General features: G+C 41.1%; 1 protein-coding gene, 1 long non-coding RNA gene and 1 pseudogene across 6 annotated transcripts in view; 1 reads left to right on the top strand and 2 right to left on the bottom strand.

The window, feature by feature from the left end:
• Positions 1-3,831: 3,831 nt before the first annotated feature.
• LOC308561759 lies at positions 3,832-19,149 on the bottom strand. 2 transcript variants are annotated; one of them, XR_013999550.1, is made up of 3 exons: positions 18,908-19,149; positions 4,220-4,410; positions 3,832-4,124 (listed from the first exon to the last, which is right to left on the bottom strand). It is a non-coding gene; the product is annotated as an uncharacterized lncRNA (long non-coding RNA). The 2 variants fall into 2 exon arrangements; XR_013999551.1 differs by having other exon boundaries at positions 4,224-4,410; positions 18,908-18,982.
• Positions 19,150-20,144: 995 nt separating this feature from the next.
• MAGI2 (membrane associated guanylate kinase, WW and PDZ domain containing 2) overlaps positions 20,145-23,279 on the top strand; it is a 1,283,361-nt gene continuing 1,280,226 nt past the window's right edge. For all 3 annotated transcript variants that reach the window (XM_081147187.1, XM_081147188.1, XM_081147189.1), the window contains exon 1: positions 20,145-20,759. In XM_081147187.1, the coding sequence (XP_081003313.1) occupies positions 20,459-20,759 (301 nt within the window). In that variant the 5' untranslated portion in view covers positions 20,145-20,458. The remainder of the gene's footprint in view (positions 20,760-23,279) is intronic.
• The window catches only part of LOC308562011 (protein Abitram pseudogene), a 72,378-nt pseudogene continuing 70,602 nt past the window's right edge, over positions 21,504-23,279 (bottom strand). Inside the window, exon 3 of the transcript in view lies at positions 21,504-21,727. The product of the transcript in view is annotated as a protein Abitram pseudogene (transcript). The remainder of the gene's footprint in view (positions 21,728-23,279) is intronic.

Below are 23,279 nucleotides of genomic sequence, written 5' to 3'. Positions count from 1 at the left end.
TGACTAGTCCCAGTGGCATACCTGATATTCATCACCTTTCTCCTTCACCACTCATTTTACATTTGCTTCCCTCTTGGTCATCTCTTTGTGTAGTCTGAGTGGCTATTTGGCAGGGAGACTCAGAGCTTTACTCCTTAGGGGTAAGCCCTTAGTTTCAATTTTTTTGTTTGTGTAGGTGGCAGTCATCTTACAATATAGACCCCCAATGATCCACATTTCTGAGTGTTTTAAGCTCTAGTGTAGTACGCTAAATTACATGCACTAAGTTACAATTGTCCCTCTGTGACTGACAGAACATGGCAGAAGCAATAGTGCATGACTTCCAAAGCTAGGTCATAAAAGGCATTGCAGTTTCTGCCTTGGTCTTTTGGGACGTTCACTATTGGAGCTCTGAGCTACCATATAAGACATGCAACTGCCTTGAGGGTAATATTCTAGACAGACCACATTCAGAGGGTTTGAATCACATGAGTCTCTGTAAATATATAGAGAGATGCCTGGGAGTTTCTTAGCCATTCCAGTCTCTATGTATTGAAATCATCCCAGCTGAGGCCCCAGAAAAATCATATATATATATATGGCAGAGGTTAAGATGTCCCTGATGAGCTCTGCACAAATTTTAAATTCCTAAACAAAATAATATAATGTTTTTAAGACAGTAAATTTTACACATAGATACCAAAACACCATTTCTAACCATGGTTGCCACAGTTATCCATTTACAGTTATCATGGGCATAAAAGCTCATTATTCAGCAGGTTGTAGACCACATCCTCTGTACCCTCATTGTGTAGCAGCTGTAGCCTATCTTTGTATTTAGGGTTGATTACCATCACCAATGTTTCAACTCTTTTTTTGCTTACTGCTCCACCAGCAGGAGGATCAGTCCTGTTTGGTTTAGCATCAGCATATCACACCAATCCATCTTTGCATTAGCATAAATTATTTTCTTCTATGTTAGTTGATTGTTGGGAATAACCCAAGGCCAAAGGTGTAAGTTGAGACAGAAGTATCAGGTTAGTAGAGGTAAGTGACATCGAAGTCTGGCCATCTGTATGTGTAATTTACTAGTATTTTCAGGATATGCTCAGTCTAAAGTCCAAATGTTTTTCTGCATGTGCCCAACATTATGAAATGATGGCTCTGATAATATCCAGCCCAGGAAGGGAATTCCAGTGGTACAGACACTTAGCATCCTATGATCAGGCTATCAGTTTCTAGTAGCATCCAATATCATGGCAGGAATGTCTATCAAAACTGAGACCAGTTCTGTGATAGAGAAAACATGATCTTCCTCCAAATCCTAGAAACTTATGAGACTTTGCACAGCAGATATTTCCTTTATAGATATTTCTAACTCTGTCAAATATGCTGAGTCACAAGATCCCAGTGGCTAGGCATCTTAGGCTTCATCTTCTGCAGAATTCTCTCTTCCTCAGGGCCTCAGTGAAAATGAGCTGCTTCCAAGTCATCAATACATGGGTTAGAGTAGTATTAAGTTCAGTGTATGCTACCTCCAAAATCAGAAGAGACCTATCAAACACTATGTCTCTGTCAGGGGTTTCAGGTGCCAAGTGCAAAAATGTTAGCCTTAGAAGCAATGCTGTGGCATGGCACAGACCACTGGACCTCTAACACTGTGGCAATCCCATGAATCCCATCATGAAGCTCATCTCCCATCTTCTGACCCATGTGTCTTACTAGGGTACGTAGTGCACTTTCTACTTCCTACTCACAAGTCAGGTTATCATGATGTCATCATTGTCTAGTGTTAGGTTCTTTAATTGTCAAGATGATCAAAATATCCGAATTCTCAACTGTGACAGAGAGGACAGTTAGCATATCCTTGAGCTAGAGAGTAAATGTGAACTTCTGTTCTTACCATATAAATAAAAACTAAATGATCCTTCTTAGTGGAGAGAAATGGAAAAATATCTATCTTTAAGATCAATAGTCCTATAACAAGTGCCAAAGCTTGTGTTACTCTACTGTCACTTAACCAAGTGGTAGCCTAATAGCAGTTTCTGTGGCAGATGGTATAAATGCAGCAGCTGTGATTGGACTGCCACTTGGATAAATTTATAGTAATATGTAAATCTGCCAAGATTCATTTCACTTTTGCATATAAGGGAATGCATATAAGGAAATTGCTTGGAAATATGTAAACCATCACCCCTCCATCCTCTAACTGTTTGATAGTGGTATTAATCTCAGCAGTTCTTCCCATAATATAGCATTACTTCTGATTTAAAATTTTCCTCAGGGTAGGAGTGTGGTTTTCAGGGCTTCCACTTGGCTCTTGATACCCTAGTGGCTCTTATTCCATAGGCCATATATACAGGTTCTGACAGCTGCTAAGTATTTCTCTCTCAATAATTGCAACATGTGAGGACCAAAGAAGTAACCACAGGTTAGGTCCAAAGATACTTCGGTATACTGTGAAACAGACTTGAGCTGAACTCCATAAGCTCCCATTTAACCATAGAGTCATGGTGATGTTCCAGATTCCATGGCATCAGTGTCAGCTCAGACCTTCTAACAGTCTTAGAAATGTCTGAATTTTCCAATTTCTCAGTGTTGAGCTACCCTGGAAATGGTTCAAGTTTCCTTTGGAAAGTAATTGAGGGAAAATTTACTGTATAAATTTCATGTAGCATTGCAGGCCTCTTTCTCAAAAGAACCATATGCTTCAATCAATGAGTTCTGAATTTGAGAACTAAGATCTGGAAATTGGGTGAGGAGCCACAATTTCCTATTTTAGCAGTTGGTCTGGGCCTTTTGTCTATCATTTTTTTTTTTCCATTTCTCTCTCTTCGTCATAGGCATTTGCCCATCTATCTCATGTCTAAGAACGCTATGACCTATTAGCTATTACCACAAATCCCTGAAGGTCAAGGCACCTTGACCGCAAGCTGGTAATTATATCCACCTTGCCTCTAATTATTAAGTGCTATGCCCTAGCCTCATCCACATCAATATTAAAGAGCCCAGTTTGAAGGCAACAATTGACACTATAAACCACAGCTTACAAAGTGCTGCCATCACCAACCAAGCTTCTTGAGAGATGTTGGTGCCCACTCAGCAGTGCACTCCTTATGGAGTGTCTTCTGGGCCCACCCAGGGATCTTAATTTATGCACCAAAGGAACTGATACACTGAATAGTGAGTGCTGGCAGAAACCAGGGAAGCAAATGTGAGTCGAGCTTCACTTATTCTACAAGGTGTGGGACATGAGGCTGGGTACAGGAAGATTTATTGAATGGAAGCACTCATACAAGTCTCAGAGCTCGATGATCTGGCAGTGACACTGATGTATACCATAGGTGATGGATGCTCAGGTTTTATATAGTAAATGTATTCCCACCTCCCTGAATCATCTGGAGATTTCCACACCACCATATAAGGAAGTTCCAGACTCTTCATATTTGCTGTATTCAAGCTTTAAGGAGCTGGTGTAGCAAAATGTTTTAGGATGTATTATATATTTATTATATATATGATATATTATCTATTTAGGATATATTCAATGGGATATATTAAGATCTATTTCCAAAGGAAGTGGAACTTGGATGGAGAGATTTAAAGAATGGGTTGGAGATCACTACCACCGAGTAACCCAGGAAATAGTCATCCTGTAGGCACCTTGAATATATGTGCACACACGCACATGCACATACACACACACAGTCATATTCACACTGGGACATTAACAGGATTCACCGGCATTATTCGGAAATTTAAATGTTCCAATGTACTTACTAGTTAGGTAACTAAAAGACTGTGAAAGACCAATTCAAATTCACAATGAATTAAAGAACGATACTTCTTTTTGAGATTTTATTGTTAGGTATCATGAGTCTCTTGGATTAAGCCTTGAAAATGAACACTTTTACCAATTTTATGTATAGTGTATGAATTGTGATATAATTAGCTACATGAAGTAGAAGCCTATCTCCATAGCTTAAGCTGATAACAGCATTTTGTTTTCCTCCCATAACAAGAAGCCTGAAGGCAGGCTAGGGCCCCTTCCATCATTTTGCTCCACCGTCCTCACAGTGAAGCTTTTATCTTCATGCTTCAAATCATGGAGGCAAGATGGTCTCCCTCTTCAGTTGTGCTATAGGCTAGGAAAACGGAAAGGGACGAGAAGAGTGTCTGTGTTAGAAAAACAAAAACATTCCCAGGAGTCTTTAGCAGATCCATACTTCTATCACATTACCTACACGTTTGTTACATGGTCACACTTGATTGAAACAGAGTCTGGCCCGGCCAGTGTGGCTCAGTAGCTGGGCATCGACCTAGGAACCAAGGGGTTTCGGGCTCGATCCTCAGTGGGGGGCTTGCAGGAGGCAGCGAATCAATGATGTTTCTTTCTCATCGATGTTTCTCTCTATCCCTCTCCCTTCTTCTCTAAAAAAATCAACAAAAACATATTTTTTAAAAAAAAGAAACAGAGTCTGGGAAGGTGAGTACTTTATCTGGGATCATGGCCAATGTGAAGAAAAAGGGCTTCTAGAAGTAAGGAGGTAGCGGAGAACAGTCCGTGGGTAGGAGATTAGGGGTGTGCAATGATGCATTGAATTACAACCAGTACTGTTAAGCAAATGTTCAGAGTAATGCTGAGTATCAATAACTATTCATTATAATATTCTTGAGGGTTTAAATTTTTCATGGTCATTAATAATGAAATAATATAAATAGATATTTTATGTACTTTATCCTGCATTATACCAGTGAGGATGCGATTATAGGCCATTAATGGCTTTTGTTTACCAGAATATTCATATATATCATTTAAATGGTATGACCAACAATAATCTCTTTTTGTCTTTATTGTTGAAAGTATTACAGATGGCCCTTTTTTCCTCATTGATTTCCTTCACCCTGCCCCACCCCCTCCCCAATCCTTCCCCCCACTATTGTTTGTCTGAGTTATGTCTAATCTCCTTTTGACAACATCTAAATTCTAAATCATAGGACCTAAATTTTGAGAATTTTCAATATTTGTTTCAAATAACATTCCTTAATACCCACATACTGATAGTGGAAGGCTATGTCCTAAATGAATTACTTAAGCTAAATGTGGAACACTTATTCAGGAAAATCTTTTGTGTGTTTTTTATATCTTTGATAGCATTGCTATCTAAAATTCAGTATTTGATAAATCAGGTTTTTAAGGTATTAAAATTGTTTCCTCTTAAAAAATTTTTCTGCACTTATAAAAATATTTCTTAATTGTATTCTATCGCCCACTAAAAGGTAAATTTTAGGTCCTTTGCATTCCTCAAAACCACTCTTAATGTTGATAATCAAGATGGACAGATTTTTTAATGATATTTAGGTAGCAGAGGAGGAAAAGAGAGGGTAAAGATAGGATATCTGTTCTAATGTTCTGTACTCAGAGGTAAACATAATACCTTTCTGTGAATGCAAATCTAGTATTAATCCATATCTAAAGTAATATGATATTACAGATTTACATCTAATTTCAAATCCTCTGTGAACTCACTTAGAATTAATTCTGCCTCATCTTACACATCTTATTGAACATATATTTTTTTCAAATATAATTCTGGTCCTGTTGATTTGAGTTGATTTGTGTTTTATAAACAGTCACATGCAAGTATGAGAGGGGGTCAAATATATCACATAGCACATGGGGTTTTGGTAAAACATGATTTTATCAATTATAAAGAAACACATGTAGAATCTTGAATATAAGCACTTTACCCTTATTTGCTTATAGCTATAGCATTTACAAAGAATATATAAAAATAAAATTGAGAGAATAACCAAATAAGAATTTTTTAAAAAATCAAGAAAACTGTAGCATGTGTTCCATATTATACATGCACATAGATAAATGTATGTTTTTGATATATTATGCAGGAATGGATATATAAATATAGGGTAATATTATGAAGGAAACAAATTGGCAAAATGAAATCATTAAGTAACTTTCTTTTTTTCTCATAATGTTCCTTGAAGTATCCTCTACGGGGCGATTCTTCTCCTTCCCCTAGATAAAATCTTGGTTGGTCCCCCATAGCTCTCTTAAATAATAAATCCTCCTGGTACTTTTGTCACTTAAACTATTTCACTTCTGAAACTGATAGGTGTAGCTAAAGTAATAATAAAAACTTCAAGCTTCATTCAAAATTAAAGCTTCTGCACTCACCTAATCAGCTGTGCAACAGAAGGCAGGCCTGCAGTAGAAAGTACGGCTTGGAAAGATACTCCCCTATTTTCCCAACTTGTCTTCCTTCCCCTCCTTAACTGCTAGCCTGCACTGTTTCTGACCATACCAGGTTCAAGATAGTGCAGGGAGCAGAGGTGAGGGCCAGGAAAGCTCCGCATGCTGGCATCAGTGAGCTGCCGTCTTGCTTTCCGGCTTGGCTGTCGCTCCTTTTCCTTTCCAGGGGTTTCAGCTCCTTGGGGGATTCTGCAGAACCATTTACTCCTCTCCCCACTCGTCTGCAGGCTTCTCTCACCTGCACCTGACTGGGCTTTGGGTCTCAGGAGTCCGTATCTTCACAGACTCTCTGTTGGGATCCTACTGCCTTTTAGGCAGCCTTTTTGGACAGAGTCACTCAAGATGACTCCAGGCTAGCTTTCAGCTATGTATGTGTGGTTCACACCTTCTCCATGTATCTTTGGTCTATTTCAGTTATAATTTAAGTTACTTTTTAATACAAAGATTTCCATGCTGTTGTCACAACTTATATTTTTCAATGTATACATATTTTTTTAATTAATGAAATTAAAATGATGTTTAAAGCATCACTGAATCACAGTTGATTTGAAATCATGAATACAGGATATTAAAAAAAGATGATGTGTAGTGAACACACTGATTGTGTAAACATTGCACATTGTTAAGAGAGGCCAACATCCTTCTCTTTCAGAAGAAAACACAAAGAATCAATTGAGCACAAAGAATGAATAATTCTATAAATGGTAGGTAGGAGAGAGAAGGGAGGACTTCCTAAAAGAGAGAATACTTGAGGTGAAGTTTAAGAGATAAGTCATAGTTTATCCTGCAAGAATGAATGAATGAGTGACTATCAAAGGAAAGAAACAGCATATCCAAAGTCATAGAGGCAAGGATTAGCATGGTGCATGGCAAGAAGCTGGGGGAGAATTAACTTTTAAGCAAGGTCTAATTTGTGAAAGGCCTTACAGACTAATCTATGGGATAGTATAATTTGAGTGTATAAATTAATGAAAGTGAAAATCGTATAGTCTCTGACACATCAAGTTCCTTACCACTTCAGGACCTAGATACTTCTCTTTCCTCTGCCTGAAAAGTCCTTCCCCCAGATTTTTATACAATTGAATATTGTTCCTCATTTAAGTCCTGGCTTAAAAATCACCTCGTAGGACAAGAACACACAATGGGATATAGACAGTCTGTTTAATAAATGGTGTTGGAAAAATTGGAAAGATACATGCAAATAAATGACACTGGACCACCTTCTTATACCACATACAAGAATAAACTCCTAGAAGAAAATGTAGGCAGTAAAATCTTTGACATTTCTCTTAGCAATATTTCTTTTTGATATATCTCCTCGGGCAAGGGAAACAAAAGAAAAATAAACACACAGGACTACATCAAACTAAAAAGTTTTTGCACAGCAAAGGAAACCATCAACAAAACAAAAAGACAACCTACTAAATGGGAAAAGATATCTGTCAATGATAGATCTGATAAGGGGTTAATATCTCAAATTTATAAAGAATTCATTCTACTCAACACCAAAGAAAGAAACAACCCAATTAATATATGGGCAGAGAACCTGAATAGACACTTCTCCAAAGAAAAGATACAAATGGCGAATAGAGGTGTAAAGATGCTCAACATCACTAATCATCAGATAAATGCAAATTAGGACCACAATGAGATATCACCTCACTCTTGTCAGAATGACTACAATCAACAAACAAAACAAGTGCTGGCTAGGATGTGGAGAAAAGGGAACCCTGGTGCACTGTTGGTGGGAATGCAGACTGGTGCAGCAACTATGGAAAACAGTATGGAGGGTCCTCAAAAAACAAAATGGAACTGTCTTATGATCCAGTGATTCCACTTCTGGGTACATATCTGAAGAAACTCAAAACAGTAATTTGAGTGGATATGTGCACCCCTACATTCATTGCAGAATTATTTACAATAACCAAACTATGGAAGCAATCCAAGTGCCCATTAATAAATAAGTGAATGAAAAAGTTGTGGTACATATATACCATGGAATATTACTCTACCATAAAAGAGAATAAAATCTTACCATTTGCAACACCATGGATGGAACTAGAGGGTATTACCTTACGTGAAATCAGTCAGAGAGACAAACACCATATGATTTCACTTACATGTGAAGTCTAAAGAACAAAATAAATAAACAGAACTGAGGCAAACTCATAGAAAGAACAAACTGATGGTTGCTGGAGAGGGTGGGTGTTGGGGGTCTGGGTGAAGAAGCTGAGGGGATTAAGAAGCACATGTTGGTAGTTGCAGGATAGTGCCGAGGATGTAGAGCATAGAGAATATGGTCTATAATATTGTAATGACTATGTATGGTACCAGGTGGGTACAGGAAATATCAGGGGGACACTTTGTAAAGTATCTGATTGCCCACTCTGCTGTACACCTGAAAGTAATACGAAATAACGGTGAATGTAAACTGTAATTGAAAAATAAAATTTAAAGTTCTTTTAAAAAAGTCACCTCCTAGGAGAGGCCTTTCCATACCACTCAAATAAAAGTAGTACCCACTCTCCATCACCTACTTGTTAACATTCCATATCCACTGTTTTTAAATCAATAGGGAGACTAGAAGCAAAGAATACCAATTGTACAACTTTATGTAACAAACCCATATTCCCTTGATGTTTAATCTCTTTATTCTTATAAACTAGACTGAGAAAATCATGGAAATTGCTAAGCAACGTTTGGTGTAGTACACACTCTAGGGATTTGTTAGCTGGCAATCTTCCCTTTATCCTGTAATGAATGTATTTTGTTCACTAGTAGCCATATGAGCATAACTAAAGCAGAAACACCCTTTCAGAGACATTTGCATTCTATTATCTCAAAAGGACAAGTCTCTAAGGAAAAATTATCAGGCAATATGACAAAACATAGTGAAGCATTTTGGAGAGAGCAGAAAAGATGTTTTTAGCTTTTTAAATCATACCTCATGTACAAATAGTCCTGCCCTTGAGGAGGGACCTATATTTGTCTCCAAAGAAAAGGGCTATGAAGTAAATCTCCATTAGTACTGGGAAATTTTAAACTTCTTTTATTTAGCTTTCTGCTAAAATGGGAGCTTCAGAGAATGTTTATACATAAACATAAACTGAAAGCCTTTAAAATGGCTTCTGGGCTTGAAGAGGAAAATGTAGTATGTTTGTCCTTCTTGAGGCCTGTAAGGTGTTTGAATGAGCCCCTAAGCTCCTGCAGTTACACAATGAAACAGACCAGGTATACAGGACCCTTTACCTCTTCAACACCTATTGTTGTTAAAGAAAATATTTCCATATTTCTAGTTCTCCTGTCAAGATACTGTTGACAATAAAAATTTAAATACAGCCTAAAGTAAAAAACATATGTTAAAAATATGCCCTCAAAATTTTGAAATTTTAGTAAAATGGCAGTCACTACAAGACTTTAATATATGCAAATTATTAAATTAAGACTCAAAACTAGATGGAATTCATTTAAATCTAGACCATATATAACTAGCAATTGACCACTGCCACAACTAATACTAACTGTAGGTAAAATATTCATAATTGCCCTTAAATAACATAAGCTAAAATTTATCACACAGTTACGTAAAATTTTTAATTGTATTATATTTATTAATAGTATATTTTTATTTACACAAAGTGCACAGTACATTAAACATATTGATTACATTTGAATTATCAATTTACGATATTAAAGTTGTGGTAGTGGTCTTCATATCTGATAGCTTTACGGTCAGTGGATTATCAAAGAAAAGGCTTAGAAGGTCTTTTGAAAAAGGATCAGGAGTGAGCCTACAAAATTAATATGAGGCAAAAATGGGAGTTGATTGGAAGAACATATATTAAATACTGAGTGCTCGAGAGGGAAGTAATAAACCTATTCTGTGCATGCTGCACAAACCAGATGTGGAGAATGTGTTAAAGAGCATTTGCAAAGTGCAGCACCAACTTTAAGATTAATTAAACACAGTGACAGAAGCCTGATCTTTGAGTATTATTGCAGATATATGAAAAGCACTGATGGCATTAATGACTAATGATTAAGCTAACATTGATCCACAACAAACAACTTGTGCTTTATACGTAAAAATGTGCATTTTTAAATTTGACTTGTTTTTTAAGAAGCTAGACGAGCTTCATGTTATCACTTCTTTCTCGATGTCCTAACTTTTGTGGTATATAGTTTCTGGAGTTCATCTTTCACCTCTTTGGAAAATCATGATAGCTTTGCTTTTCACTCGTCTTCTACTGAATCCCTTCATGTCCACTTTTCTTCAGAGATTACAGACAATGGCTTGCAAACTTCCTGATTCTTTTATTGCCCTAAGACCTAAGAGAAGGTGAAAGATTAAGATCCTCTAAAGCAATTAAATGATTTCAATTTATCCCATGTCTCATTTTAAACTACGATTTTCCTTTAAAGAAATGTGCCCTCCCTTTTTTATGTTTAAAATTATTCTCCTTGATAGGTAAAATGTTGTACAATAGTCTTAAGACTTTAATACCTTCCCAGATGGCAAGCTCCTTGTGATTTTGTCATTTAAGATACATTTTAAGATTTTGGGTTTACTTTACTAGCATCAGTTGATTCTGTGTTTAATAGATACAGTTGGCCCTTTCATATTCATTGTGGTTATGTATATTCATTTTTTTCTACTATTGTATTTTCTGTCACTCATTCCACTTCTGTGAGGAATACAAACATGAAGGCATGCTCTCACGATCCAGCCTAGCATGAGGCTGAGATATGACTAGAATGTTGTATGTAATACAAGGCAGAAAGAAATGTGATGAGAAGGATCAGGTAGCATTTCATAGGAGTTCATCAGAGAAGATTACTTTCAGCTGATTATGTATAAATAAATAAAAAACTTTACATAAAAGGTTGATTTAAGCTGGACTTCCAAAGAATCCCTCATCAAAACAAATGGTTTAGCTTCAATGGACCTATAAATTACATGAAATTATATGTAATATTTAGAAGATGCATATATATATGCATTTGTGGTAGAGGGAGAAGGGTGGGATAAGATCACTAGATTCATCATATTCTGAAAGACATCTCTAACACTCAAAATGGTTAAAAGCAAATCATACCACTCAGAATAGTGTTTGGAAAAATATGAAAAATTATTACAATTAGTAGGATTAGAATTACATTCTCATTGATACTAAATGTTCATGAGTATTTTTTGCTTCTCAATAATCTGGATGAGGAAACATGATGAACTTTTCTTTGAATTTTTTTGAAATATGCTTTTCCAAAGACTAGAAAACACATCTGACTATTCCTTACTATTTCAAAATAGAACATATTCACTTTCTTTCCATAACTTTCTTTACACCTACAAGATTTTTCACTGACAAAAATTAAGCCCATGATAATGTTGTCCTTTTATTGCTTCTTTTACATTCTTGTAATAAAAATTGTTGTCATTTTAAATTAAGAACAAAAATGATAGAAATAATACATACAAGATTAGAATATGGGCAGTAGACATTGTATTAAAAATACATGTAGAATATTTTGAATTTATTAGAAAAATTATCATGGAAACTGATGGAGAACTGAAGACATATAATAAGGAGCTATTATAAATAAATTATACAGAAATATAAATTAAGCAGCACATTTGGAAACAGAAGGAATAAATAATATGAAAAAATATAAGTAGAAATTAAGAGATCAGTAGTGTTTTACAGATAGAATTTTCTGTAAGGACGAATGCATGAAAAAATGGTAAGATGGTTTTAAAAGATTTAGAATCATAAAGTAGAAAGAGCCAGCAAATTGCACACAAATAAAAAAGGGGTGATAAATATAGCTACTGATGGCATGAATTTGAAGTACCAGAATTTTTGGAGAGTTTAAAAAAAATCTAGTAAGAAAGTTCTAAGTGTATAAAAGGTATGAGAATATCTTTTTGAGATCAATAGAATGTGAAGTGATAAAAGATTGACAGGCACTAAGTAAAAGGCAAAAAACCCCACAAATTCAGACACTGACATTCAAGAAGTATGACTGTGTAACACTGCATGAGAAGGAATACATTTCCAGATCCAAATACAATATTATCTTGTTATATTTTGTGCATATGTTAAATAAGGTAACAAAAGAATAAAGAGGTCTTACTCATTATCATTTACATAAAATATTGCAATGATTTTAAAGTCAAAGAGCAAAAAAAATATTTTCATGTTTTCTTGAGCTGGTCAAATTCCTCCACATCCTGTGAACTCTGTAGTTTAGATGGGTCAATGATTCAAATGATTTTGTAGTTCTCTTTCCCACTTTGTATATGCCACATGTCTATGAATTTCCCACAAAGAGGTATGTTAGGAACTTTCTAGCAACTAAAATGATCTAATGCTCTCATAGATTTAAATAGTAAAATTTTGCCTGTCCCCAGATTGTTTGCACAGGGTGAGGTGACTGACTGACTCCTCTTTGAGAGTAAGTTCCTGAGTTTCAGAGACATTGGACAATACATTCCCTCTCAATACTAAGAGCAATACTGAAAAATAGTAAGACAGTTCTATGAAATGCAGAAGCACAATCAATGAATATTAATTCTAGACTGAAATGAAACAGTTCTGATCCTTCCGTGCTAATTTACTTAATATAAACCCAAAATTTACAATCACTAAAATATTTAAGCTTTTGAGGTAAAGAGAATTCACATTATAATGTAATCTGATAAATAAAATATGCAATTTTGTGCATGTGTTTGGAGGAGTCTAAGCCCCTAAACCTTCTACCGAGTAGCATCAAGAGCCCTGATTTTTTAATGTTAGGTCCTCACCTTGGAATACAGTTATCTTCACTGATCTTTTCTCTCCTCTCTGCCTAGTAAAAGGTGTTGTAAACCAGTTCAGTACTTTTCTCATCACAGTTTGCACTCTGTTAGGCAAGGCAAAGGGTCAAGGTTTCAAAGTGTCCCCACATCTGTATCTGCAGCCCAAATTTCCTCCAGAACTTGGGCTTGTATTTCCGGTCACTGGACTCGAGCTCTGCACACACACGGAGCTGCCTCACTCGGTCAAGAAACCACTGGGAAAACATAGCAAATCCTCCTGGAACATAATTTAGGCAAAGTCTGGGGAAGGTGTCATATTTTATAGCTGTATAAATATGTACTTCTACAGAGTAGAATCTAAAATCCAAATGAATTTTTAAATGAAAATTGGAGACTTTAAATAAGATTACTTTTCGCTGGGGGTGAGTGAATACATAATTGTTAGAGATATTTTGATAGGAAAGTATGAGAAGCTGTGCATTATGTTAAATAAATCTCCCTTATAAATATGGATTAGCATTTTTGTGTGAATACTGTAGCAGAAGTGAGAGGAGGTTTAATAACTGACAAATGATGGAGTGGGTAAAGTTTATCCTCTACGACCACCATCACTACTACTATCACCTCTCGGACCCTGATCAGACCGTCAAACTCTTGAAGAATCTGCCTTCTTTTCTCAACCATAGACTCACGGCTAAGTATATTTTGTCTTTTCTTCATCAATATGTGCTCTGCTCTTTTGCATTCCAGTCTTTTAAGACATTAGTATGGGTGTAAGAGATAATAATTTAATACTAAAGATAAAAATTCATATTAAGGTGGTCATAACATATTAAGATGGTGCTCATATGATAAAATTGTATACAGCATCACTTTGCACATTGGACAGAATTCTGTTGAGCATGTGCATTGTGCCAGAGAATGTGCAAGGTGGTAAGAATGCAAAGATGAATAAATTAAATAAACAAACAACCCACCCATCCTTCTATGGAAGACAAGCTGGAAAATAAGGAAGTGAATCAGAAGCCCTATTTCCACGAAGGGTACATGGAGACATAAGGAGAGTTCCACATTGTATTAGAAGGAGGAAGGAGTCAGAAAAGGTTTCTGAGAGAAGGTGACTTTAGAAGTTTGTCTTAGAGGGTGAGCAGGTATAAACCACACATAGAGAGCGGATTGCATGTCAGGAAAACTGAGAACAACAAAACGACCTAGTGAGCCAAGGAAACAAAGCAATTCAGGATGACTGTAAGAGGAATGTGAGGGGAAGAGGAGACTCCGGCCTGACTTTGGGTAGGACATCTGGGTCAGCTGCCCCAAGTTCCAAACACGGTGGGTGATGGGCCAGGCACTATACCTCACTGCCTTAATCTGAACATTAAAATTCAATTTTGAAATTTCTGTGTTTAATTATATTCCAAGGGATCTAGAATAGATGCTGCGTGTCTTGGAAGGCCCACATTAGATAGGTGGCTCTGGGTTCCAATTCCAGTGGGTATATGGAAAAAAAATGGCTGGAGAGTTAGCATGGAGGCAGAGGAGGAACAAAGCAAGTTAAAGAGTTTAAACTCTGCTGTATATTTAATGGGCAGCACTGGAGGATTTTAGGCAGAATGGAGAAGTTTCAAAAAGTCCTCTCAGGCAACACAAGAGAGGTTTTTGAGGTAAAAGTTAGGGATAATATGCAGTAGTGATGTCGACAATCTGAACTAAAGTATCAACAGTGAGGCTATGACTATGTGGTGTCCTATAATACCGTGGTAGACAGAATGATGCTCCCCTCCCACCCCTCTGCATAGACGTCCAGATCCTAATCTCTGGAACCTGTGCATATGCTATATATATATAGCAAAGGGAAATTAACGTTATAGATGGAACTAAGATTGTTAATCAGCTGATTTAAAAATAGTGAGATTATCTGGGTAGGCCTGATATGATCAGAGTATTGAAAAGTGGAAGAGGGAGGCAGGCAATTCAGTGTCTGAGTGATAAAATATAAGCAGGACTTGACCTGCTGTTGCTAGCTTTGAAGACAGAGGAAGGGGGTCACAAACCAAAGAGTTCAGGGGGCCTCTAAAAGCAGGAAAGTATAAGAAATAGAATTCTCTCCTAGAGATCCAGAAGGAACATAGTCCCTCCTATGTCTTAATTTTAGCCCAGCAGACTTATTTTGGACTTTTGGCCTCCACAACTGTAGGTAATAAATCTGTGTTGTTTAAAACTGCCAAGTTTGTGATAATTTGTTAGAAACAACAGGAAAGATACAATAACCAATTCAACCTCAGCATGAAGAAAGCCCTTGACTGAAAATCACATTGGACATTTACACTCTCTGCTAAAATGTGGGACATGTCTTCATACTTGGGGTCAGGTAGATCTCTCTCTTTATAACAGTTTTTCTAGATGGGGGTGCACCATGCTTTAGTCTTACTTCCCATGGTTCCTTATTCTTTCTCCTCAAACACTTAGAGATCATTAGGGATACAGTAATTTGTTGATCAATCAATTGCTGAATTTTGTGTCTATTTCTGTTCAGATAGTTAATTAAAAACACTCAGTATTAGGTACTTTAAATGTAACAGTGCATTAGTAGTAAGAGCTTGAGAGTCACACAGACTGGATCAAATCACAACTCCACCCCTGATTGGGAGAGTGACATTAGGCAGTTTAAAATACCTGAACCTCAGTTTCCTCATCTGTAAAAAGGAATAGTAATGTTGCAGGTCAGGATCCCCAGAATCATACACTGAGATGAAGATTGTGTGCAAGTGATTTATTAAGGAAATGCTTCCAGGAAAAAATACATAAGTTACCAGAGTAAGCAAGATATGGGAGGAAGTGATTTCAGGCAAAATCCTAGCATCAGCATGACCCTGCAGGGGAGCTTTGGGGTATAAATTACATCTAAGATTTTCTTACTACCAGAGGCAACAGGGCTGGGCTTTTATACTCCATAGGGCAGTCCTTGGGAAAGGTGCACAGGGAGAAAAGTTAACTCCCAGGTGGTTCTCTCTGATTCTCTGTGCCTGAAGGCAAAGTGAGTCAAGGAGCCTGTGGGCAGTATTCCAAACAGAGTAGCAGGGGATAGCAGTGAGAAATAAAAGAACACAGAAGCTGGGGGAAGGACACTCAGACCCAATCTAAGGGACCCAAGGGGATGAGATGGAATTTCCCACAAGCATCCACCTCACAGAACACTTGTAAAGACTGAATACACTCATGCTTTTCTTCCTTGAGCTCTTAAGATTCCTAAACTATTTTTCTTTTGGAATAGCATGAACTATCTGGTGCCATGCTCTGCACATAGAGTGCTCAGCAATGAAATAATTCTTTCTTGACCCAGGCATCAAACCCAGAAAGGGTAAAGGAGACAAAACCAAAGCAAGTACGAAGGATACCAGAAGAGAAAACAATCAAATTAGTCTGAAATTAGCATTTCAAAATGTTTGCAATTTTATTTGTATTTTTCATAGAGCTGGAAACTTGAACTATTTGAGACTAGAAACTATTTGTTTTTACCTCTGAAAAGCTAGGCAAAGTCAACCTAGCAAGCAACCAATAATATTTTTTATTTGATGACAATAAATCTTAGGAAAAAAATGCTGTTTTTACTCCCAGGAAACAATCTAAGTACCAGAATGCATGTAACTTTTTTCTTAAAGAAAATATGTCCATCTTCTTCCTTTCTACTCTTTGTTTCTCTACGGATAATTAACAACTTTAATTGTGATAGCATTTTAGTTTTAAAGTGCTTTCAAATTTTACATGATGCTCACAAAATCTTGTCATATGTAGTCACACCCTTTTTACAAACGAGGGAACAAACTCTGGGAGTTAAAGTGGCTTAGTCAAGGTTGTACAGCTAAGGACAGGAGGACAACTTCTGACTCCTGGGACAGCGCTCTAGCTCTACTCATGGTTCTACATGATCTCTTTAGCTTTGTATCAGCCAAGGCCTAGTCAAGAGACAAAATTCACACCATAACTGGAACAGGAGAAACTTAATATAAAGAATTATTAGCTAGTAGAAGGGCAGTGAGTACTAAGAGAAGAGATCACTGAAGAATACAGCAATATCGGATTTAGGGCGCAGCCACCAACTCTAGGGCTGTGGGATAACACAGAATCCCCAGTCCCTATCCATGTCCTCTACCCTACAAAGCCTGAGAGACCTCAATGGAGATAATCTGCCTGTGGCTCACTTGGTGGACAAGAAATTTGTTGACATGTCACAGACTGGGCTGGTGAGGAAACTACCAGCTGGGGAGCCAGAGAAACTTGCTAGGAAGCTATGCACTGGGGCTCCAGCAAGGCTTACTAGGAAGTCACACACTAGGGAACCGGCGAAATTTACTGGAGGGTGTGAGACACTGGTTGCTTGCATATCACTGGCTAGAAAGCCACCCACTGACCTGTACACCATAGAAGAAGCACTGGAACCAAGAAGTCCCCTTTTTATGTAGTGTCCTTCTAGCACCTTCTACTGACAAGTCCTAACACTGTACCAACTAACAACAAAGAAATGTTTATAGGTTCTAGTTCTAATATCACAACGTAAGGCAAAGAAGATGAATTAGGAGCTGAGAAGCACTCAATTAGCTGACACACACCTCCTCAATGGCTCTCCTGAGTTCTCAAGGGTAAAATGCTTTTATTCTAATCTCTTGCTCCATTTGTTTCCATTTTTCCTAATTATTCCTACAATAAAATGCAGGCTAAACCTTTGGTGACACTATGTACTGATGACTGGTATGACACACTGTAAATGTAGGGGGAGAGAGACAATACAGTGATTGAGACCAGGTCTGGAGCCAAAAAACTTGGGTCATTCACTAAAACTGCAGGGTTGCAAAAGTTAATTTCTCTATTCCTCAATTTTCTTATCTGTCAAAGGGGATAATAGTACCTACTTTATTAAGATGTCAGGAGAAATAAATTAATATATGTAAAGCCCATAGGAGAACATCTAGCATGTAGTTAGAACTTGATAAATATTAGTATTGCCCATACACGTTAGTCTGTAATTGGTGTTTAAAAGTAAATAGTTCTCATTATCAATTTCCACTTAGGAATGTCTCATAATGCTAAAAGCCAATTTTTTGGGGAGGTGAGATTGGGCTATGCTAGAAAAAGCCTTGCCTACTCCTGGGCATTGCCTGCAGCTCTGGTTTCCGATCCTGGCACTGTTCCTGGCTCACTGAATAATCCTCATCAGTCGCAGCCAACTCATTGGGGATCCGGTTTCCCAAGTGAAAAAAGACACATGGTTAAACAAATCATCTTTCTTTCAGGTCTGACTAAATTTGATTCTCTTTTCCCCCAAATAATGAGTTATACCTGAGAGGGAAAAAGGAAGGAAATTATCATTTCAAGTGCTACCCACCTAAGTCAGGCAAGCAGTTTGCATACATTAACCTGCTCTCACCCTCATCACAGGCCCAGCGGATTAGTGCGTCTAAGCCTGTTTAACAAACAAGGAGACTGCTGCTCAGGAAGGTCAAACGAGATACTTAAGAGCACACTCTTGGTAAGTAGCAGCGCCTGAATTCAAACCTGGCCTTTCTGTTTGGGTTGACAACACATTAACTGTACCGCTTGCCTCCCACACTGTCTTCATCTCAGACGTCAAGATCCCTCAGTACTCAGTGCTTTCCATGCTTTCATTTAGAGATGAGTAGGTGTGCGCCTTTTTTTTTTTTTTTTTGGTCTTAAACTTATCATTTGAAAGTAAAGCAAATGAAATTCATTTACCAGTTACAAGAATTTTTTTTTATAACATCACCCCTAACATCTCACAGGAAATTCGCAGTCGAGTGAAAATCAGCAGCCCTCTAGCATCCTTGCGCCCCGGTCCTCACCTCGCCGCCTGCCCGAAAACTTGGCGAAGGTTAAGCAGCCCGGTGCTGGGCCAGCGAGCCGAGTCCCCCCGGCTCGGCCGCGGCGCTCTCCCTCCGAGCCGTCCCTTCCGTCCTGCAGCAGGAGGTGTCCGGCCAGGTCATCTGAAGGTTTCTTCCCCGGCTGCAAGCGGGAGTGGCAGCCTTCCAGGGCCCGGGCGTGCGCCGGCCGCGCGGCCGCACTCCCGCGGTAAACCGTCCGTCCCGCCGAGGGGGCGCTCACCGCGCTCCTCCCCCGCCCCCGCCCGCAGCCCCTCTCTTTCCGCCGCTCCTAACAAGGAAACCTGAAGCCCCTTCCCCTCGCCCCGGGGGTCGCCTTTCACCAGGCAGCTCCGCCCAGCGCTGTCCCGGCCGGCCGGCCGCGCGGGCTGGGCCGTCCCCGGGAGAGGGGTGCAGCTTCGCCCTTCCCCCGTCGGGGCGCCCGCCCTGCCGTTCTCTAACTTCCCGCTCCGCTTGGGGGGCTTCTGAGAACTCTGCCACGAGGCTGAAGCGTGAAGAGACGAAGTATCTGAAGTGCGAGCTCCCACGCCTGCCTCCCAGCGCCCCGGCCTCTCCCGCAGTTCCACAGCGGGCCCCGCAGGCGGCTCTCCCGCGGCGGGACCCCGCACCCCGGAGCGGCGGCGCGCGAGCGGTAGCGCCGGCCGGGAGCGCGCTCCGATCCAGGTCTCGCCGGTTCCGCCTGAGCCCAGCCCGCGTCCGAGGGCGTCCGGGCGGCCCCTCAGCCCAGCGCTCCGCTCGGCGGCTGGGAGGCTGAAGGACGGTCCGCACTTGGCGCGCAGCCCTGCGCGCCGGCCTCCCCGCGCCGGGCCTCGGCTCCCCGCCTTTCCCGCTCCCGCCTCCTCTCGCCGGCTGCCAGGCGGGCCCGGCCTGCCTCTCTGCCGCCTTCACTACCGGGTCAAGCTGCGGAGGGAGGGAGCAGGGGCCGCGGCGGAGCGCCCCCCTGCCTGCGCGCGCGGCCCTCCTCCTCGTCGGCTCCCTCCGCCTCCGCCTCCTCCCCTCCTCCCTCCTGCCCGTACAGTACAACTAGTGCACACACACACCCGCACGCGCGCACACGCACCGCCGCTGCCACTGCAGCTGCCATGGACATCGGCTAGCGCCACACGCCCAGGCGCGCTCCCACTCGCGGCGCGCAGGAGTGGCCGGCATCCCCGCCCGCGGTCCCCACCCCCACGCGCCCCGCCCGCTCGCCAGCGCCGCCGCCGCTCGCTCGGGCTCCGCGGCCGCCGCCACCGCTCTCCTCCGCTGCGGGGCCACAGCCTTGAGTGTCATTCAAGGGGCAGCGCAGCCTCACCCAGGCTCTCCTACCTCTGCCCAGCTGTCCCTCTCATCCTTCCTCTTCCTCGTCCACACTCCATCCAAAGAAGAGGGAAAGCACCGGACAGAGGTGGGAGGAAGGCAAAGTCTGCTCTTCTCACCTCGTGGCCCCCGGGCTCCTCCATCCTCGTTCTTTCACCGCCAGCACCCCTGCCCCAGAGGAACCCCTCAGGAGCTGAGGCGACTCGCCCCACTGCCATGTCCAAAAGCTTGAAAAAGAAAAGCCACTGGACTAGCAAAGTCCATGAGAGTGTCATTGGCAGGAACCCGGAGGGCCAGCTGGGCTTTGAGCTGAAGGGGGGCGCCGAGAACGGGCAGTTCCCCTACCTGGGGGAGGTGAAGCCGGGCAAGGTGGCCTATGAGAGCGGCAGCAAGTTGGTGTCGGAGGAGCTCCTGCTGGAGGTGAATGAGACCCCCGTGGCGGGGCTCACCATCCGGGACGTGCTGGCCGTCATCAAGCACTGCAAGGACCCGCTCCGGCTCAAGTGTGTCAAGCAAGGTGAGCGCGGCGGCCGGCTCGGGCTGCGCCGGAGGCTGCACCGCTCGGCGCGCGGGCCCCGGGGGGTGGGCTCGCCGTGGAAGGGGGTGTGTTGCACGGGGGTGGGGTGAGGTCGACGGAGTGCCGGCGGAGCCAGGGAGCTGCGCGGAGGGTCCGGGCGGGGGGCGCAGCGGCAGGGAGGGCGGGTGCGCGCGGCGAACAACTTTGTTTGCGCAGTTACCCCCTCCCCTGTGGAAGGTGCTCGGCCCGGCCTGACCTCAGAGGTGCGGGCGGCGCCCGGGCAAATTGAATGTGCGTCAGTGGCATCGCCCGCAGTGGGTGAAGGTTTCAGGGAAGGGAGGAGGGAGGGGGGGAGGGAGGGAGGAAGGAAGGAAGGAAGGAAGGAAGGAAGGAAGGAAGGAAGGAAGGAAGGAAGGAAGGAAGGAAGGAAGGAAGGAAGGAAGGAAGGAAGGAAAAGTAGGAAAAGAGGGGAGGGAGAAAGGAAAGGAAGGAGCAACTTGCGGGTGCAGCGGCATCACCAGCTGGGCGGGGAGGAGAACTACGTCCCCTCTCCTCGCCACCCGGTGTGGGAAGCTGGACCGTAGGTGCCCAGACCCGCAACCGTCCCCTGGGGAACCCCGAGCCACTACCTGCCTAAGAAGGGAAGGGCCGGTTGCTTTGGGCGCTTTGACCGGTCTTCCTTAACTTTTTCCCCGCCTGACTCCTCGGTCCCCCGCCCCCGCCCTGTCATGTGGGCACCGCGCATCACGTGCGCACCGACTGACCCCGGCGCTGGCCCGCGGGGCAGGCGCGGCGCTTGGAAGGGGCTCTGGTGTTGGGGGGTCTGGAGAAAGAGAGGGTCGCCCGAACGTGCCGCGCTCGGGGATTGCCCTCTTTGAGTGCAAGTTCTCTGGTTGGACTCTCCTCTGACTTCTGATTGGGGGTGGGGGCCGTGTTTCCGAGCAGGAGCTGGATGGAGAAGCTCGGGCCTGCCACATAGATGAGCTTCATTTAAGTTGAAAGCTGTCATGGGGACTTAGGGAGACTGAGCTCTTGCAGAACTCTCGCTAGTTAATTGTCTTTGCTTGAAAGAAAATTATTGTCTTGAAAGAGGGAAGAGTGAGGTAAAAGTTTCTTGTAAGGACAACTCTAACTAGAATAAAGTCGTGTACCTTTGTTTCCCACAAGGTTGCATACGTGTATAGCTCACGTGCACATTGCATGTGCACTATGTGAATATATGTGCATATTCTTACCAATGTGAAGGTGTGCTGGTGGTGACATTGTTCATTAGTCCTGCCTCAAAGATGGAATTGAGCATATCATTGCCAGTGTTTTGAACAACCACTTAATCTTACTTCAGGTTGACTATCAAGAAACACTCTTAGGGAGATGTTCTCTATAAAACCATTTTTTAAAGTAAACAAGTGAAGAGCGATGTCTCAGGTGAAATTTCTTAAATGAAAATTGTCATACAAGAAAATGTTTTCATTGGAGATTCTTGAGTATTAATAGATGATGACTTGAGAACGGCTAATGTAAACAGTGACTTGAAGGTCAATATTGCTCAAATTGTGAAACTGAAGAGTATGAGTTAGGTAGGAAGGCAAATAGAGTATTTTGGTGTTTTTCAAGATGACATACATGAGGTTCATATATAGAGATTCATGTTAACATATTTGATGCCATAATGCTATCTTATAGCAATAGATATAAGTGTAAAGTTCTGGTTTGAGTCCAAGAAACTCACTGCATAATTAATAACCATGGTTTTGTTGGCAACAAGCTTGGTATTTGTAGTAGAAAGTTGTTGTAAAAGTTAATGCATTGTTAAATTTGACTAATGATAGTGTCGTAATGAGGGCGGTGATTGTCCTATTATAGTTTGCAATGATGACCGAATTTAAATGTTGTATTTATTCTGAGCACTATCTTTTCAGATGGCAAAATGTAACTCTAGCAGCAAGAATATGTCCAGACATAAAGGAAGGGAGATTATTGGGTATTGTAGATGACTTCTATAAAATCCAGTAGAAAGACTTCTAAAAGTGAGGGTATGAAAGTTATTATTAAATATTGAAAAGCTATCAAGTAAGAAAAGGAATTGTGACTACCCTGCAAAACTCCATAGGACAAAACTAAGATGGATCTAAGGGAATTTTTAAAGAATGAAGCATCTTTATCTTAATGAAGAAGATGATCCTTCTAACAGAGCTTTCCAAACATCTGTGGGCTATATTATGAATTCATGAGACCCCTGTCAACGTGGGTGTTTATGAAGAGAACAAAGTGACCATAGGCCATGAATTCCTATGAAAGAGGGGGTCCTGTGCTAGTTATCATTTAAATCTTGCCATGATTCTGTCCAAGGTAGCCTCTGATCACTTAACTTCTGTATTATATTTTCTTTGGAAGATTATTGCTTTTAGAACTCCTTGGAATATATGCATATAAAGCGATATTTTAGGGGAAAAGTTCTTTTCATTCTGTATTAACTTGCAGTTCCATGCTTTGAGGCTTCATTGATGATTGATGCTGGTA

This window comes from Miniopterus schreibersii (assembly GCF_964146895.1).
Source record: "Miniopterus schreibersii genome assembly, chromosome: 9".
Lineage (NCBI taxonomy): Eukaryota > Metazoa > Chordata > Mammalia > Chiroptera > Miniopteridae > Miniopterus > Miniopterus schreibersii.
Note: the sequence above shows the minus strand (reverse complement) of the source record. Positions and strands in the feature narration are given on the sequence as shown.